Source organism: Telopea speciosissima, chromosome 1 (genome assembly GCF_018873765.1).
Source record: "Telopea speciosissima isolate NSW1024214 ecotype Mountain lineage chromosome 1, Tspe_v1, whole genome shotgun sequence".
Classification (NCBI taxonomy): Eukaryota; Viridiplantae; Streptophyta; class Magnoliopsida; order Proteales; family Proteaceae; genus Telopea; species Telopea speciosissima.
The window spans coordinates 20,948,400-20,966,458 of record NC_057916.1 but is presented as its reverse complement, the minus strand read 5'-3'; the positions used below and the strand labels follow the sequence as shown (position 1 = coordinate 20,966,458).

The 18,059-nt window shown below is 39.5% G+C and overlaps 2 protein-coding genes across 7 annotated transcripts in view; both read right to left on the bottom strand.

Annotated features, from left to right (window-relative positions):
- Positions 1-1,569, bottom strand: part of LOC122666270 (probable proteasome inhibitor) — a 31,333-nt gene extending 29,764 nt beyond the window's left edge. For 2 of the 4 annotated variants that reach the window (XM_043862455.1, XM_043862446.1), the window contains exons 1-3: positions 1,301-1,567; positions 1,024-1,207; positions 761-898 (exon numbers count right to left, since the gene is read on the bottom strand). In XM_043862455.1, the coding sequence (XP_043718390.1) occupies positions 761-898; positions 1,024-1,207; positions 1,301-1,475 (497 nt within the window). In that variant the 5' untranslated portion in view covers positions 1,476-1,567. Of the gene's footprint in view, positions 1-760; positions 899-1,023; positions 1,208-1,300 lie in introns of all 4 variants that reach the window. The other 2 variants (XM_043862471.1, XM_043862463.1) reach the window with 2 other exon arrangements.
- Positions 1,570-8,744: 7,175 nt separating this feature from the next.
- LOC122666291 (protein THYLAKOID ASSEMBLY 8-like, chloroplastic) lies at positions 8,745-14,855 on the bottom strand. Of its 3 annotated transcripts, XR_006333524.1 has the most exons (4): positions 14,481-14,855; positions 12,375-12,764; positions 9,187-9,300; positions 8,745-8,948 (listed from the first exon to the last, which is right to left on the bottom strand). XR_006333524.1 is itself a non-coding variant. In XM_043862496.1 (3 exons), exons 1-2 carry the CDS (start codon positions 14,853-14,855, stop codon positions 12,375-12,377), a joined length of 765 nt encoding a protein of 254 aa, XP_043718431.1. In that variant the 3' UTR covers positions 9,592-10,151. The 3 variants fall into 3 exon arrangements, 2 of the variants coding, with proteins under 2 accessions (XP_043718431.1, XP_043718421.1); XM_043862496.1 differs by lacking the exons at positions 8,745-8,948; positions 9,187-9,300 and adding an exon at positions 9,592-10,151; XM_043862486.1 differs by lacking the exons at positions 8,745-8,948; positions 9,187-9,300 and having other exon boundaries at positions 12,065-12,764.
- Between the last annotated feature and the right edge of the window lie 3,204 nt (positions 14,856-18,059).

The following is an 18,059-nucleotide window of genomic DNA, read 5'->3' as shown; positions in this document are numbered from 1 at the left end:
CAAACAAATGGGAATAAAAGCAACAGTTCAACACTTCAACACTTCAAATTCCATTCAAGAAGTTAAGAAATATTTGAAAGATTTAATTTTTTTTTTTCTTCTAGAGACAAGATGCAACAATACTTTATGGTGTTATATATTATGTGTGTGGGTATGTGTGGGTGTGTGGGTTTGACTTAGAAGCAAATGTTTTTAGTGGCAAAAGCATAGCAAACTTGGTATACCAAAGATTTCAGCTATATCTCGTGTAGATTATGACAACTGGAATCTCTTGAACATCTTTTTAATGGTTTCAGTTTGTTTTTCTTGTATACTCAGGGTTATCACATATGTATTTGTTATATTTAAGGTTTCTGTAAAACTATAAGTAAGCCTAGAGCCTATAGTTCATTCATTAACAGACAATATAAAGGCATGAAGTGCATTGCTTCTGTTCATGGCACTTGCTTTTGAGGAAAAAAGAGAGTGGCTGAAAAGTATACATCCTCTCCCAGGGCATGTGAGATAAAGGATCATTTCAATCTCATTGTTTGGGAAGTTTTTCCCAGAAAAATTCAGCACCAGACAAAAGGCTACCATGGATTAACCACATAATTTCTCCAACTTCTATGTTATCATCAAATAGTATTTTCCTCTCACAACACACGCAAAATAAAACAAAACAAAAAAATTGCCTACCAAAATTCAAGCAGCAGCATGCAAAGACGAAAAAGAATAAGGGTAACAGCATCAGAGAATACTGGAATTTCAAATAGGTTACCTTGTTGAACTGCAAGACGCAGAGGATTCATCCAATTTACCCAAAATACCAGAATTCAAACTATTCACAAGTTCCCCAAAATTCTTATACATGTCAGAATAGTTGGTGCTCTCACTTGCCCCATCATACTTGTCAACACTGCATAAACCCGTCAGACCCGTAAGAGTTGCAGAATTACAAAAGAAAAGCCATCATCCGCTACTTTTATAGGAAGATGACGTAAATTCAATGTTCAGCTCAAGGAGGGAAGGATTAAACATTACTCGATTTGGAGATTGACAGGTTTCTCCTCTCCGTCTCCCACGACAAGTGCATCCACAATTAATTTATCCCCCATTACCAAACATTTCACTAGGAGCGATTTCTTGACACCGTTATCCTCTTTCCGGTATAGGAAACCATATTCTTCATCCGTTGCATTCCATCCCTCTATCCCAACTTCATCATCTACCCAATCCAAGAAATTAGATCATTATCCATACCATAGAACAGAAACTGTTTAGGAAAAAAACAAACAGCAGAAAAAAAAAGGTAGCTTACCAGTAGAAGAGGAGGACAAAGCAGTGTCGGAGAAAGCTGGAGGCCCAGTGGCAGTAAGAACATAACCGGAGGCGAGAAGGGAGGCGTGAACAGCAAAAGCTACTTTGTCGTGAGGGTTTCTAAAAGAAGGCCGGTAAGCCTTTACCAAAGCCAAGACGGAGTTCGCAGTGGCCATTATTTCTTGATTCGGTTCTCTCTCTGGAAGAAGATACTGAGGTGGAAGAAGTCCAAGTCAATTGAAGAATACAAAGGGAATGGGAAGAGGAAGAACAAAGAGGTTGGTGAGTACGAACTTTGGCGGTTGCTTGGACAATACGGTGGAACTTAAAGAAATCTCCACATCATCAAAGAAATACGACTTACTGTGTTTGTTGAGTTGGGCGTACGTGAACGGCTCACAGTCTTTCAGATGGAATCCACTCTGTGGGATCCACATGGGGTTGATTTCATTTGAACGACTGTGAACTGGACTTGTTTGGTATTCATTCTAAATAGATTTCGCTGAGCCCGGATTTACTCCAACGACATTGAAGATGATTCCTCTCTAATAACCTTCTCCTAGTGCCACGTTTCATATCAATTCACAGACTTAAAACTGTACACATAAATCGTTAAAGTTTAATTTAAACGCTTTGACTGTTTATCATGGTATGAGGTATTATCGCATCGTCCGCGATATGCATCACTATCGTCATGGTTTGGTATGCATTCATGCAAGCATTGATTGGGTTGGATTTTTGCCTTTCTATGGGGGCAGGGCATCACACTTAAGAATCCAACTGTACACCCAACACTTGAAAGGATAAAAAGACATCACTGCCTATGTTTTTACAGGATTCTTAAGTGTGGTGCACTGTCCACTTAAGAGGATGAAAATCCAGGGATTTTGGATTTTGTTTTTAGGTTAGAAAACTAAAAATTTTTATAAAAGAAACTCAACTGGGGACTGAGTTCAAATCCTCTACTTCCATCTGCCCGTACTTCCATGTGCGTCCTACACACAACAGGGCGGGCAAAGACCACCTTACCCCTGCCCGAGCACCTTGCCCGAGTGGGGGTAAGGCGGTCTTTGCATCCCCCCATTGTGTGTAGGGCGCACATGGAAGTACGGGCAGGTGGAAGTAGAGGATGTGGATTGACTAGGGACTGGTGAGAGCAGGGGATTTTAGGTTCACATGTTCATAAAATTTCATCCTCATCCAAACTGTGCATGTGATAAAACTAGCACTGTGTAATAGGGAAGGCTGGTACATAACAATCAAATCTTGCATTTCCACTGAGTTAATTATCAACATAAGGATCGAGCCAAGCATGAGAGAGCTTATCCCTTGCTAAAGATGACCTCCCCCAGCTGCCAGTCCACACTGAATTGGTTCTGATGAACAAATGCCAAAAAGTGAAAAATCTATACTGTTTACATAAGGCGTAGTAGAATAGATACAAAAATGAAGCAAAAGGTTACACATAAGCCTTGGTTTCTCCACGGTTTCTTCTTGTGGCACGAATGTAACATATAGCCGAAAAGAGAACGGTGGCTAAAAGACCCGCAAGGATGATTCCACCGCCGATCACACTCGCATCATTGGAACTGTGGTGTTGCCTTCCCAACCTTCTGCTTCTCTCTGGTGCTTCTCCAATAATATTATCAACTGATGCTCTGCCCATACTCAGGCTGTGGCCATGCTGCTCGCCCCTTTGAGTTGCGGGTGACTCGGCAGCTCCATATTTTGGACTACCCAGTGGACTTAAAGCAACATTGGCTCCCACCATCACCACCATAAGCGTATCTGCTAGCATTGAAACCAAGCAGACAAGAAGGAACCTGCACTCTACCATTCTAAGGCTTTAATTAATTTAATGACTAGTAGTAGGTCTAGAGACTCGGAGAGCTTAGGGAGTTAGTTCACTTCACTGCCTTATCACTCTTTCTCTACTCATTAAATAGAGGAGATTTGAATACAAGTTCCCATTTGGATCGGAGGTCCTTAGAAGTTTCTCTTTTGCTAGATTTTTGGGAAATTCGCGAATGCATATTATATTTTCTCCTTCTTTGAAAGTTGGAGAGATCACTAGATCGGTTTGAAGGTTTTTGCCTGGTTGAATCTTGGCAAATCAGGGATACACACGTGGATTGGTTTGAAAAATTATAACTATATAAAACTAATTTACCTTTTTTCTACTTATACATATATAGAGGCAATCTTTAAAAATATATCTGATAGGGAAATGAAAAGATGGGCTACACAAGACGATGCAGCTCCAACTCCCTGAGTTTCTTGACATTCGAGTCTAGAATAATTATCTAATAATATGGGCAGTTTCATAGGAAGCAAAGATGAGGTGATACCTAGGTACTATTTATTATTTAATTTAAGCTATTTAAGTTATAACTTATAAATAAAAGACTGTTTTAAGGCCGAGGGCCAGACTCTAGATCTTAGTGTTGTATATAGATTTCGTTTAGGTGGCATTTTTTGTGACAAAGTTTTTTCAATTCGGACCATGGTTTGAAGAATTGGTATCGGATTGGCTGGATCGGTCGATTTGTATAAGTATTAGTGGAGATTGATATTGATTCCTAATCGATCCCGTATCAATGGATCAGTATCGACATGGGTAAAATATACCCCCAAAAAAATCATTTTTTAAAGAAAACGATAGAAAATCTGTCCGATTTGAATCGATACAGACCGATTTGGATTGGTATCGATTGAGACCGATACCAATTACTAAAACCATGATTCGGACACACCTAGGTCCAAATGGAATTTCTAGCTTGTATAGATAGTTGCACCACATGAAACGGTGTTTTGATTATTTTGTTATCAAATAAGATAATTCATTTAAGAGAGAGAACACTACATACCTATTCAAACATAACTATTGGTGAAAGGCTTAGAGAGTTGACACCTAACAAAGGTCAAGATGATTGTAGATGGTGTATAAGGACAGTTACGGGCAAAAAAAAGTTGGTTTACTTCCACATAATTTGAAACACATCTCCAAAGAAAATGTTTAATCTTAAGAATCAAATCCAATTTCCAGAGATTAGTCTAGAACACATCCCTAATCAAGAGCTAATCTGAAGGAGCCAAAGAGCATACATAGTATTAGAACCTGCCAAGATTTAAAGGCAATATCGATACAATCAGGGATCCTGTATAGACGCGAGGGGGGGGGTCACCAAGAGAGGAAACTCTACTTGAAGGAATAACCGATTTCATTCAATGCAATAGGATTTATGGCTACACAAAGTATTAACGGTAGTTTTGGAACTTTTTCAAAACAAACATATTTGGAGGAGTTATTAAAACTGTTGCATTAAAAAATATGATAAGGTAGCTTCTAGGTGGGGAACTACCTATCCCTTTGATTGGTGTCGCAATGGCTTTACTTGCAATATTCCTATATATTATTTTGAAGATTTATAATTCTATTTTACTAGATGGAATTTCAATGATTTAGATCCATAACAACCATGAAGTCGAGTCTTTCAATTAAAAAAAAAAAAATCACTTAAGACTTGAGTTTTCATACCATTATGGTAATCCGATCGCCGTTATGCTTTGGTTTTTATATTTCCGGAATGTGAGTGCATGACTTGGTATAATTGATTGATGTGATTCCTTTACGCCTTGGAAACCAGAATATTAAAGCATGAACAAAAAAGACATAAGAAAAAAGCATATTTACTCATTTATCCTTTACATACACTTTATGTTAACAAAGGTTTTTCTTTATAATCAATATAAACAAGCCGATCACAGTCACACTCTACACGACTACACCTATTACGCCGGCGTCTTCATCGTCGTCATCGGTGTGATTGGTGACCTCGGTGTCGTCGGTGACGTCGGTATCGTAGGATCGTCTCTTCTCTTTGTGGCCCTGATATATCGGATAACCGATACCAGAAAGGTGGCTGCCAGCCCCCCAAGCATCACTCCACCAAAGGCTATGGAGTTATCAGAACGATGCTTCCCTAACCTCCTGTTTGTCCGGCTCGGCCCTTCCGCAAGCTCCGGTTCTTGATTATCCGGCTCACCCAAACCCGGTTGGTTCACTGAAACGTGCTCTTCTCCCCTTGAATGAGTTGATTCTGAATCTTTCCCGGCAGCTTCTTCCACCTTAATCACCGGTGCTTTCGCCGTCTTCTTTGCCTCCTTATCACTACTTGCAGGCGGGCTCACACTCCATGTGGGCATGGCCATCTTTCTACTATTAGATGGGCTCGGTGCTGGGGCGTTGCCCATGGCTAGAGATACAAGGAAAGCATTATTGGCTATGATGAAGTAAGCTAATAGAAGAAACTTGGCCATTTTGATCGGTTCTCCACTTCTCTTTCAGAAAATTGGTTCTCTTCTTCTGGAGTTGGGAGCTCACAGAGACTTGCTTTGTAAATTGACTCTGAGATACATATATATATACAAAGAAACACAAACATATGTCAGATGGGTACCTAGCTATGAACGTGTGCTTGCATTAATGGAAGTTTCCTTTCTGTTAGATTCTCAGGAAGAAACCTTCTGTCATGATTTGTTTAAGTTAGGGTTGTCGGTTGAAAAGGAAATCTGAAGGTGGTTGCACGTGGATTCCTTATGTTTTATTGTCATTACAACTGAATTCTCAAGAGGGGAACAAGATCCCTTACATGTTTCTATGTTAATTTCAGATCGTCTAATTAATTAATATCTCCATTTATGTGGGGAAGAAAATTCAAATTCCAAATAACAATTAGAGAAAAAAAGAAAAAAAAAATGATCTTCCCTGCAATTTGTAGCAAACACAAGCTGACAGAGTTATTATTTTATCAAGCTGGTAAAGGAGTAGATCAGTAGGGAGTGATCAAAGTCAAGCACAGTTGAGCTCAGAGAGATTCTGTTGGGTTGTCTGTGGGGGTTGGGGGGGGGGGTGCCCATTTGAATTCTTACTGAGATGATCAAACAGAATAGATTTTATTAGAAAGATTAATCCACTTGAGATCCAACCCATTTGAGTGGAGCAGTGATCCCAGTTAATCAATTTAGAATAAATGAAAAATTAAATAAATAAATATAAATATATAATATAAAATACAGAAAATAACCATTTTTTTTTTTTTGGTAAACAGAAAATAACCAAGTTACCATGTGACTCTACCAAGTCAAAGTCAACATCCAGTAATTTCACACCAATTGAAATGGGAGATCCATCTGGTTGCAGAGTTGACTCGTTGAGTCAATGTAGTTTATGTATTTTCTGTGCTAGTTTAAAGTTTAAACCAAGATGAAATAATGAAAAATCAAAGTGGAGGTCATGGGAAAAGCCAGAAAGGCAGGTAGGGATTGTCTGTGAACATGGAAGACAAAAATTTCCAAATTGAGAATGCCATGAAACACTACATCATGATTCCTGAACCCTTGCTATTTGTACAGTGAAGTGTAATAAGCATGGGGCACATAAATAAAAGATAATCAGAAGGCTTAAGTTTTGAATGTAGATGTAAGTATGTAACATCACTTACATCAAAGTAAAATTGTTGGACAGCAATTAAGGAACTAATGATGTTTCCTTCTGTTAATAATCACCATCAAGACAGAGAAGGTTAATTCTCCCACAAAGTAGCTTCATCAGTTTCTACTTTCTATGGGTAATTCTCAAAAACAAGCTACCCTCATCCCTCACCCGCAAGTTTTCAAGAGGAAATTTTACCTCAATTTTTCTTTCCCCTGAACTTCAATCAGACCTATGGTGTTCACTTATGACTCTGTTAGTAAGTACATGAAATATAAATTGTATACCTTTTATGTATTCAAGAATGGATTATATTGATGAGGAGGTGCATTAATGCATAATGGGAATCTAAGGACAAAAGTGAACGTGGAGTGCTCTGGAAATATAAGACATGAAGGTAATTAAGTTAGTTATTTATTTTCTGTTAAGCATAGTGACCTTAACAGGAATTGTCTTCGTTGTCCATTAGATAGGAAACATAAATGCAGTTGAAGACTGAAACACAGTGAGACAATTCATCAAAAAAAAAAAAACAATGAGACAGATTAAAGAACTATAAATTTCTTCTACTTCTTCCCTGATGGTTCCATAGCTTCTTCATCTGAGTGGTGCCTGGTCCATTATCATTTGCCACTTTTTAAAAAAAAAAATTTATGACAGCACAGTTATTTGGTGGTTGACAGTGGAAACCACAGCATCCCTTGCCTCAGATCATGTACCATGGAACATTTAAATTGACAATTTTTTTTTGCAAAGAGACAAAGCATTTGAGCCCCCTACGGTGGTCTAGATAATTAGGCTGCCCAGCCTAATGGACAGACCAGGAATATTCTTAGAATACTGTTTAACTCCTAGAGCAGAAAGTTCTATACGATCTAGCCATGGTCATGTTGGTCTGATTGTTCTTTGAGACTCAAAAAAACAGGGAGGCCCAAATGGGCCATGCAGAAGCTGAAACTGAGGAAGGAGAGAATAACAAAGACAGGTGTTTACTTTAACTGAAGCAGCATAATACCCAACCTATGCGAGTTCATTAACCATATAACCCATCCCATTGCCATCTCTGCCGTGAAGAAGCAAGGTCGATGCATTAGGACCCTGCAACAATGATTATTGGTTTGCTAAAAGATGTCCCCCTGCATAAGCCAGAGGAGATCAATGATCTGCTGATCCTACCTTTAGTAGGTCTACCAATTTGTTGAGTGATAGCAACCATGATTCCAATCAAAGTAAACAGAAAGCCACAGTAGGGATTCTTGCTAAGACAGTTCAAGCTTTCAATAGGAACTTCTCATTTTCTTTCTTAGAGTTGTTAAACAGTGCAAAAAGCATTTGAGATGCATCCAATTCAAGCAGAAGAAGTACAGATATTGAGACAGATGTAGAACAGAAATGAAAAGGTGTGAACTTCATTGTGTACTCTACCCAACATCTCCAAGGCCTCCACTGCCTGGCCTGTACATTGATGTGCTACTCTGTAAGCCAGTAGCCAGCAGGTAGAGAGCTTAACTTTTAGATTGGCATTTCAGGAACTCAGTAGAACCCTAGTACACTCAACTGTTATCAGCTATGCATCTTTTTAGTTGTTATGGAAAATTTTCTGCCAAGGTCAGGATTCGAAATATGTCCACCCACCAGGTTTGCAGCGGCAGCAGAAGCACAGAGAATTACATAGATAAACAAGAACATGAACCATAAAAGATAATTACATACGGACAATTGAAAATTTAAGATTTTGTAAATTCACCTCTATTTCAGATAACAGAAGATCATGCCATGCTAAATACATGGATAAAATGCATTAACATTATATCTGTCTCTTGTGTGTAGTGTTTTCCAATTGTGTTCCAACTTCTCAAGAGAACTACAATTCACAATCATGTGACAAGCTGCAAAGTTCTTCCACAAGAAATGAAGAGTTGCTCCCTAGCCCAAACCACAAACCCAATTCATCCAATGCAATACTTGAACACGTTCCACTGTTTTAAAGAATGATTGAACTTGTTTACCCCTGCAAGCTGCTACTGTTGAAGGCCCGAGATATTCTCCAAAACCCTGAGCCTGAAATGATATATATATACTATTAGGAAGAACTTTTAAAATCATGTGGCATTAGCAGCTTTATTTTCTGTATCAAATGGCCTATAAGTTTGATCTTCTCTTGGTCAGAGTTTTCATCTCTTTTTTTGGTCTATCCTCCAACTGCCCAATGGGACTTTAACTACAACTACAAGAGATTTTTAACCACTACAAGGGGGGAGGTGTGTGCGTGTGTTGGGGGGGGGGGGGTGCCTTGTGGCACAAATGTGTAAACAGGAGAATCGATCCCTTGACCTCCTGGGGCATGCACTCTACTGGCAAACCACCGATCAACTGACCGAGCAGCTGTTCACCTCTTGGTCAGAGATGATACCAACCAAACAGGCGACTTGACCCCTGGATTGATGAGCCGGTGGCAAATATGCATATACGTACTGATTGGATGTTGCCACAACAATAGGTTAATCAGAATATAGCTTCTGAAGACAAATGAAAATATATCAGATCCAACTAACATCAGATGTTCCAATGGCACAATAAATGCAAAGTGAAACAAAATAACCATAATTTGTGTTCATTGTATCAGAAAATACATCAGATAAAAATGAAAGGCAACCAAAACTTTTCATCATACATCCATCCATCTGTTGATCCTAGCAAACAATAAAACCTGTGCGGAGACAAACATCAGCATGCACTAGAAAAGCAACCCCAATCTGGTCTCATAGTTTCCAAAGACTTTCTTTTCTAACAGGACACAAAACATCTTGGTAAATTAGTAGAAAAATTAATAATCATAGTGTCCCCATTTAGGTGAAGATTGGGCAAAGGTATTCGCCTAAATTATCTGGTTTCAAAAACTACAGTGCAGAGCACAAAGAGAGAAAAAAAACATGCCCAAACAGGGAGTAGAAATCCCACATTTCAATTGCATTGTCAACCCAGACAGAAAGCACATTTAAAAATAAAAGACAAACTTAATTGGTCAAAGATAAGTTGAGTGTCTATATTAAACACTTCAGAGTGGTTGTTATGATATAAACAATTAATACTCCATTGCTGGTTGAGCTTCCCCAAACTATATTCCTCCTAATAAGTGTATCCGACCTACTACCCACTCACTTGCGAACCAGTTTCCCAACCCAAGGCTTCAGTTTATGCTCAAGCTCCTTACAAAGCATTTTTCTTTTGCAAACAACAATGTAAAGAAAATGCTTTCCTCTCCACAGGTAGGCTCTTTTTGGATCTCCACAAAATTCCACCTCTCATTTGCATTTATAATTGCATCCAATATCTTAATGCCAACTGGGGGGGACTGCTTCAAGTAGGTACTTTATCGTTGTAGAACAAGTGATGACCATCACCAACAATGTACCAATGCCATGTTAATAGTCAGTTCCAGAAAATTAAAATAAATGTACAGACACTTATTATTGCTAGGTATGCATTCCCATGCACACACCCAGTGTTATATTCAATTAGTCACTAATCAGTGGAATCTGAGAATGTCAAAAAAAAAATCAGTGGAACATTGAGCTTCTGCAATCCATGAAATGTTTATAGCAAACTAACAACACACATTTAAAAAATCCACATAAGAAATTTGATAAATTCAAGCACAAAATGACTTCATACAAACTGGTCAGATGCAATACCACATGAGTAGAAGAAATATCGGAAAGACATTGAATTATAAACTGCTGAACATGCCACGGCAAAATCAGCAGAACATTGAGCAGCTGGATTACATAAAAGATATGTAGAACATGTGCATGGTACTTACAAACATAGTCCGAGATTTCACCGAAATATTAGATCCTCTAATATTTTGTTTTTGTCGATATATCGGTTGAAACGTTAGTATGCTTTAACATTAAAAGCATTGTTTCGAATGAAATGGATGTCAAGTTTCGACAGAGAAGAGGGAGAAACCTCATTTTTTGTGATTTCTTTGCCAAATCACTGCCATACAAGGTTGGAACAAGTACTTGGCAATAGAGATTGGAAGCGACGATTCGCTGCGTTGTTGGAAGATTAGTGCAAGATTCAAAGTTGGGGAAGTTTAGCTCTTTATCGTCATTACCCTCTAAGTATGCGGTTCAGTTACACATTGGATCATCATTTGTGGACAATATCTTCTCATTCCCGGGCGCCCAACCATACATGCCGATGCTAGTGCCGGTTCGACAGCCACAATTGATGCAGTTAAATCACCTAAATGGTCTTATTTTATTAGAAATAAGCTTTGGGTTGGGTTTTATATGTGTTGGGCTTTTGATTCCACGTGTTTTCATAGTAATGAGCCACTTTAATGGGCCTATAATATGGGTAGAGGCTAGGCATACGGGATTAGTTAAATTACTATTTTTATTCCTTATTTTAATTGTTAAGTGTTTTAGTTAGGCTGGATTAGAATTATATACATCCAGTATTGGTTTGAGTCAGTTTCCTACTCAGTTTATGTTACCTTATTAGTTAAGGATTGGGTTAGGACTTTCCTTTTTAGTGTCAGAATCAGTTTTTGAGTCTTGTATATAAGTTTACAAGGGAGGCCAGCATTGTACACGAATTCTGATTAGTGTCAGAGTCAGTTCCCTAGTCTGTAGCAATGGCTCTCGATCGAGTTACTCATGGTTCAGAGATCTATACTCTAGGTTAGGGTACCTCCAGTATGTTGACGATTCCATTTATATGGCTTTTGTGGAGGACTTTGAGCATTGATTCAGCCACACTATGACATGGCAAGCTTTTGTGATACAGTCAAAGGATAACTTGCTTCGGCAGCAGCAGCAACATTCTACTGGTTTTGATCCTACCTGGAACTCAATGTGATACTAGGACTCTATGATGGGCATAGGGGTGACTTGCTTGTATTCTTGACTCTGATATATTTGACTCTTTGCAATAAATCATGTATGATGTATGATTTATGAAATGGTTTATAATTTATGTCTATTCACTCCTAATGCATATTTAAGTTGTTTTAATTGAATTACATGTGTTCTAGTTTTAAATTTTGTATAGAATAGGTCATATTAGAGAATGTATACACATACAATGTATACTACCAAACTAGGGTCTGAAGTCAAACTACCATTTAATCTAAGGAATCCACTATGTTTAAAGGGCCTAAAATAAGGTTTTCTACAAGTTTTGGGACCTAATTTGGCCATCTGGGCCTCGAAACCCTTCCCTTCACTGAAACTTGAAGCCGATTGTACAGATTTCGACCAAAAGTTTGGTTTCAGTCGAAATATTTTGTTTTGGAGCCTGGTCTTGTTTTTAAAAGAAGACACATTTGCCATAAATGTAAGTCCAAGCATAAAAATGATTTTTTTACAAACTATAACTTGATGCAGTAATAGACTAGCACGTAAATGAAAGAACAGAAAGGCATTGAATTATGACTGCACATGTCAACTTAATCCCAACAAATAGAAAAAAAAAAGACTATAATGAAATGAAAAGACACAAAAAGCTCAAAATGTTCAAGTGGAGGAAAAAAAGAGTGAAATACAAACCAATGCATGAGCTCCTTAACTCAAGGTATTCCAAATATCTCCTCAGGAGGTTCATAGACCTGCTGATCGGGAAACATATCCACAAAGTCTTTCTTGACTCTGTTTCTCAGTAGGGGATGTGGCAATAGGCCCTTCAGCAAAATCCTAAAGGGCAACTCCTCTGGTGGGTCAGGAGACTTCTTCATATCCTCATAAACGTTCATGGCATCTGCAGGTGAACCATACCTCAAGAAACCTCTGATAAGTTCAGCATACGTCTGAGCATCAGGGAACAAATCCTCCTTCCTCATGCTTTCCCATATTTGCACCGCATCATCCATCTTTTTACATTTTGCTAATGCAATAACTAAGTCCTTATAAAGATAGACATCAGGCTTGTGCCAGTCCTGATTTTTAATTATCCCAAATATCTGGATAACCAAACAATTAATTTTAACTGATTAAGGTCCAATTATTAATGCTACACAATAAAGAAAAAGAATTCATCTGAGAAAACTTAACAGGATCAAGGAGTGGAAGAATCCATCTCCAGCATAATGCTGGAGTTTGGAGAAATATAAGAAGTTTTAATGTCAATGCTTCTTCAAAAATCCAACGAAAAAACAAAAGAAACTTGGAGGTTGAGCAGAAACATAGAAATCAAACACTTAAAGCAACATAGATTCTACAAACCAAATGAAACGAAATGAAACTAGCTCATAAACTGAAAACTAACTGTGAGAAGCTAAAGTTGGAAAAATGTGGCCCAACACAAATGTATTTTGTGTTATTTTTCACATCATTATTGAACATTAATATTTCTATTTTCTTATGTGGCATGTGGCATGTGGCATGTGGCATATGTTTATGGCTTGCAAAATTGATTGATTGGTACCTTTGTTTTTTGATCTACTGGAATAGTGGATTGGTTTTGTGGATGATCCAGATGAGCAACTTTGTAGTCCTCAGCTTGACCATACTTATCATGATGCACTACGTGCTTACGAGTGCATTGTTGGACTGTGATGGGTTTGAGGGGTGTCGGTCAAAATTGCTCATACTATGGGAGACATGATGACTACTCTCTCAATGGTCTCCATGAAAAAATTCTCGTGTAAGTTGAGTGTTGATCTTAGTGACTAATGTTCCATTGTAGTGACTTGAAAATTATAGAAGTGTACGTGTAAGGGTGAGCACCCCAATTGCTTGTGAGATCCTTGAAATTCAAGTGGCGATATTTTGTAATCATATACAAGTCACTCAACAAGGTCAGATTAAATCACAAAAAGAAGTTATATCTTTTTATTTAGATTTGTTATTGGATAATCAACATGTATGTCAATTGTTCTTTTTGGATTTTATGTTCCGTTGGCTCATATCAAAATTATGAAAGGCGTACCCACTGCACAAGGCTCCCGCCACAATAGGGTCTGGGGAGGGTCATAATCATAGTTGTCACGGCGTCTCGGCGACCCAAGGCGACGGATAGGGTCCAAATTCCAGGCGACACCAACTAGGCGACCAAGGAGCCCAAGTCGACCAAGGCGCCTGGACGCCTAGGTGTCGCCTAGTTGACGCCTTGACAACTATGGTCATAATGTACGCAGCCTTAACAACCCCCCCCCCCCCGGGTTTCGCAGAGAGGATGTTTCCACAGACTCGAACATAATGGAGCAACCTTAACCGTTGCACCAAGGTTCACCCTCATATCGAAATTATGCTATCTAGTTTGTTCAAAGACACTGTTTCTAACAGCTAAACCCAACCATCAGAACAGCAACAAATCAAACCCTCCCCCCGCCCCCCCCCCCTCCCCCCCAAAAAAAAAGGGGTAAATCAGAACATCACAGATTTGTTCACTGAGAATCCCCACACTAATTCCGGCATTATGTTTAGGAGTGGGGATTGAAGCAGGCAGGAGAGAAGGAGAAGAATGTGGCTCGAAAAACAAAAAACACAGTAAATTGAACTCTAATCCGACCTCCATCATCATCCACAAATTCTCCTCCAATGCCCCACCCCAACCCCCTCTCAAAAAAAAATAAAAAATAAATAGATTTTTTTTTTCTTTTCTGGGTAATTAAAACAAAAAGATATTCGAAACCTCAACGCAAACAAAACGGAAAATCGGTTGAAGAGAAACCCACCTTGAGGGCCAACGCCAACTCCTCCTGCCGTTCGAGCTCTTTCAGAACGGCGATCATATCCATCTTCAAGAGCCTCAACACTTGCGACTTGATGAACTTATCCAGCTTCTCTTCATTGTCTTTGAATCTTTTCAGGCCCAGAATGACGAAAAGAGCTTCTTTGCCTAACAGTTTCTTGCCTCTCCAAAGTGGTCCTCTAGGTCTACCGTCATGGTAATTCTTGAAATCCAATATCCCATTTCTCGAAACAACAACCAGATTTGGAACAGACGTTTTCATCGGGTTATACGACGGTTCAATGTGCATTATCAGTTCCCTAACGACCATCGAAGCTACAAATGGTCTTCTTGATCTCAAGAAAGCACGAGAAGCCATTGAAGGCTTCAAGCGTTGCAGACAGAGCTAGATTGATGGTTAGGAGCGACGGCTTAAACCCTGTTTTGGGAGAATGAGACTCACATGCTAGTGGGGTTTTGTTGGAATTGAAATGTTGATGTAAAGTTACTTTTCCCACGAATTTGGTGAGACTTTGGACAACAAAAGGATTTTGAAGTATTACATCACCAACAAAGTTTGAGTGGGATTTTGAAGCCCCACGTCAGCATTTTCCCACCCCACCTAAGTCTCCTCTAAATAAACGGGTGGAATTAGGGTCAATCTCGATCGATTCCAATCCAGATCTTTCGATCTAATTTTTAAATCCTTGGGTATAACTCTTTTTTTTCGGTGAACAGATTTTATTAACGCTAGAACAAAGTGCCAGACGAATCGAAAAGTAACAGAAGAGAATTACAGGGGGGTGGGGAGTCGTGCCAATACAGATTTTGTTGAGACGAGGCAGCAAATTTTGCTGAACAGTCTGCAACCGCGTTTGCTTCTCTCAGAGTGTGAACAAAAGAAACAAACAAAAACGAATGGCAGAGAGTGCAACAATCAGTGATTATGTGCCTTAACCTCCATGGCACAGCAACAGTAGAGTCAGTTAAGATGTTAACCACCACTTGACAATCACTTTCTATGACAATTCTTGAGATCCCCTTTTGTAGAGCTAGCGTCAACGCACGAAGTATGGCCATAGCTTCAGTAACCATAGCATGATTGCTGCCTATTCCTTGTGAAAATGCATAGATAAAGGAAGCAGTATGGGATCTACACACACCTCCCAAGCCCGCCAACCTAGGATTACCTTTACTGGATCCATCGACATTAAATTTGACTAGAGGAAAGGATGGAGGCATCCAGCGGGTGAGTGTATTATATTTGTAGTTCCTGGTCCTGAAATTCAACATTTGATCTCTGGAATGAGAGATGGCACGGAGAAGAATGGCTCTTGATTTGAACGTGAGTTGTTTGAAGATAACATCCCAGTGAGCATTCCAAATGAACCAAATTAAGTTGCAAAAAAGAGACGCTTTGAAGTTGTTGTCCCTGCTTGGTCTACCTGCAAGTTGGATGGCTGATAGGATACCCGAGCGAACATCTTGATTGTGAAATAAGTCGTGGAGCCCTAAATTTTGCCACAAGGCTTTGATGATTGTGCAATCATAGAAGAGATGATTAGTAGAGAGAGCTCCCACATTGCACAGTGAACACAAAGGCTTTAATGCAAAACCTCTAGAGTTCAATAGATCCGGCAGAGGGAGCTTTAAATGAAGTGTTTTCCACAGGAGGTGTTGTATCTTGGGAGCCTTAGGGAGATGCCACATTTTAAGCCATACTGGGCTAGAAGTGGGGAAGGAATCATTTACAACAAGATGATAAGCTGATGAGACCGAAAAGATGCCTATTGAGGTTCCCAACCACACAAACCGATCCTGACATGGGAAGATAGGGAGGGGGATGGATAGAATGGCCATGGCTATGTCTGGGGGCCAGCAATGAAAAATGGCATCACTTTTTCAATTTCTAACCTGTTGATTAATGAAATAATCTACGGTAGAAGGAGAGCCCAAGGGGAGAGGGAGGGGAGTTGCTGATGGAGGGAAACTGGGGATCCAATAGTCCAACCAAGGGTATATAGAGCTGCCGTTCCCAACCTGAAAGAAAGAACCCTTTCTGAGGAGCTCTCGCGTGGAGCAAATTGATTTCCACCCCCAAGACGATGTACTAGGACACGCTGCATGGAAGAGATTAGAGGAGGGGAAATATTTCTCCTTCATCAACCTAGCCCACAAGGAAGCTGGAGGATGTAGAAGCTCCCAGCCTTTTTTTGTTAGAAGAGCCGAGTTCATTGGAGCAGATAGCTTGATATTAAGCCCTCCTAATCTTCTTGGAAGGCAAATTGTATTCCAGGCCACTGTTGGAACCATAGATTTGTTGCCACTTGTCCAGAAGAATTTGCTGCTGATGTTGTCTAGAGATTTTTGCACAGACGCTGGAATCTTGAAGCAAGACATTGTATATAGGGGCATTGATGAAAAGGTTGATTGGATAAGCACGACCTTGCCAGCTGGACTCAAGAATTGGGTCTTCCAATGTTGTAATTTTTTATTGACTCTTGTAATTAAACTGTTGCAATGATGTGTGGAGAGCTTTCCAGTAGTGAAAGGAATTCCCAAATATGAATCCAAGGAATTAGTCGGAATGATCTGAAAATACTCTCAGAGTTGCCTCTTTGTAGCTGAGGATACATTGGGGCTAAACTGAGCTCTAGTCTTGATGAGATTTAGGGCTTGACCTGAGTGATTGCAATAAGTATTTAGTACCTCACTTAGAGCTCGAGCTTCATTCATCAATGCTTCTCCGAAGAAAATGAGATCATCAGCAAATGCCATGTGAGACATATGCTCGCCTCCTCTGCAAAGTTGAATGCCTTTTATTTTCTTTTCATGAAGTGCCAATGTAAGTTTTGTGGATAGAAGTTCTGCGCAAAGAACAAAGAGATAGGAGGACAGAGGGCCCCCCTGTCTGAGACCTCTAGATGGCTTGAAGAATGCAAGAGGCATGCCGTTGAGAAGGATGCTTAATTGAGTGCTTTCAACGCAGAACATGACTCTTTGAATCCAAGTCGGATCGAAGCCAAAGTTAGTGAGTGCTCTTCGTAGGAAACTCCATTCTACCCTATCATAGGCTTTCTGCATGTCAACTTTGAGTGAAAAATAGCCCTTATTGTCCCTTCAAGTTTTCTTGATTTTGTGGAGCAATTCGTGAGCGATGAAGACATTATCTTGGATGTGCCGCCCCTTGATGAATCCATTTTGATTGAATGAGATGATTTAGTTTAGAACAGGTCTCAATCTGCTGATTATGATCCTGGATATGATTTCTGTAGATAAAGTTGCATAGGCTGATAGGTCTATACTCTGATATAGAAGAGGGGTGATCCACTTTGGGAATGAGAGAGATATAAGTTTGATTTAAGAGGAGGTTGAAAGTACCCTGCGAAAAGAATGTTTTAACACAGTGGCAAACCTCTTCTCCCTAGGTATAACTCTCTCGATACCTTAAAGGGTTACATGATAAATCCATAAATTAAATGGCCAATAGATTATTTTTTAGACATACTACCAAGGGCCCATAGACCACGGATCCGACTCCTTTACTTCCGCCTGCCCGGTACTGCCGTGCACCCCCCCCCCA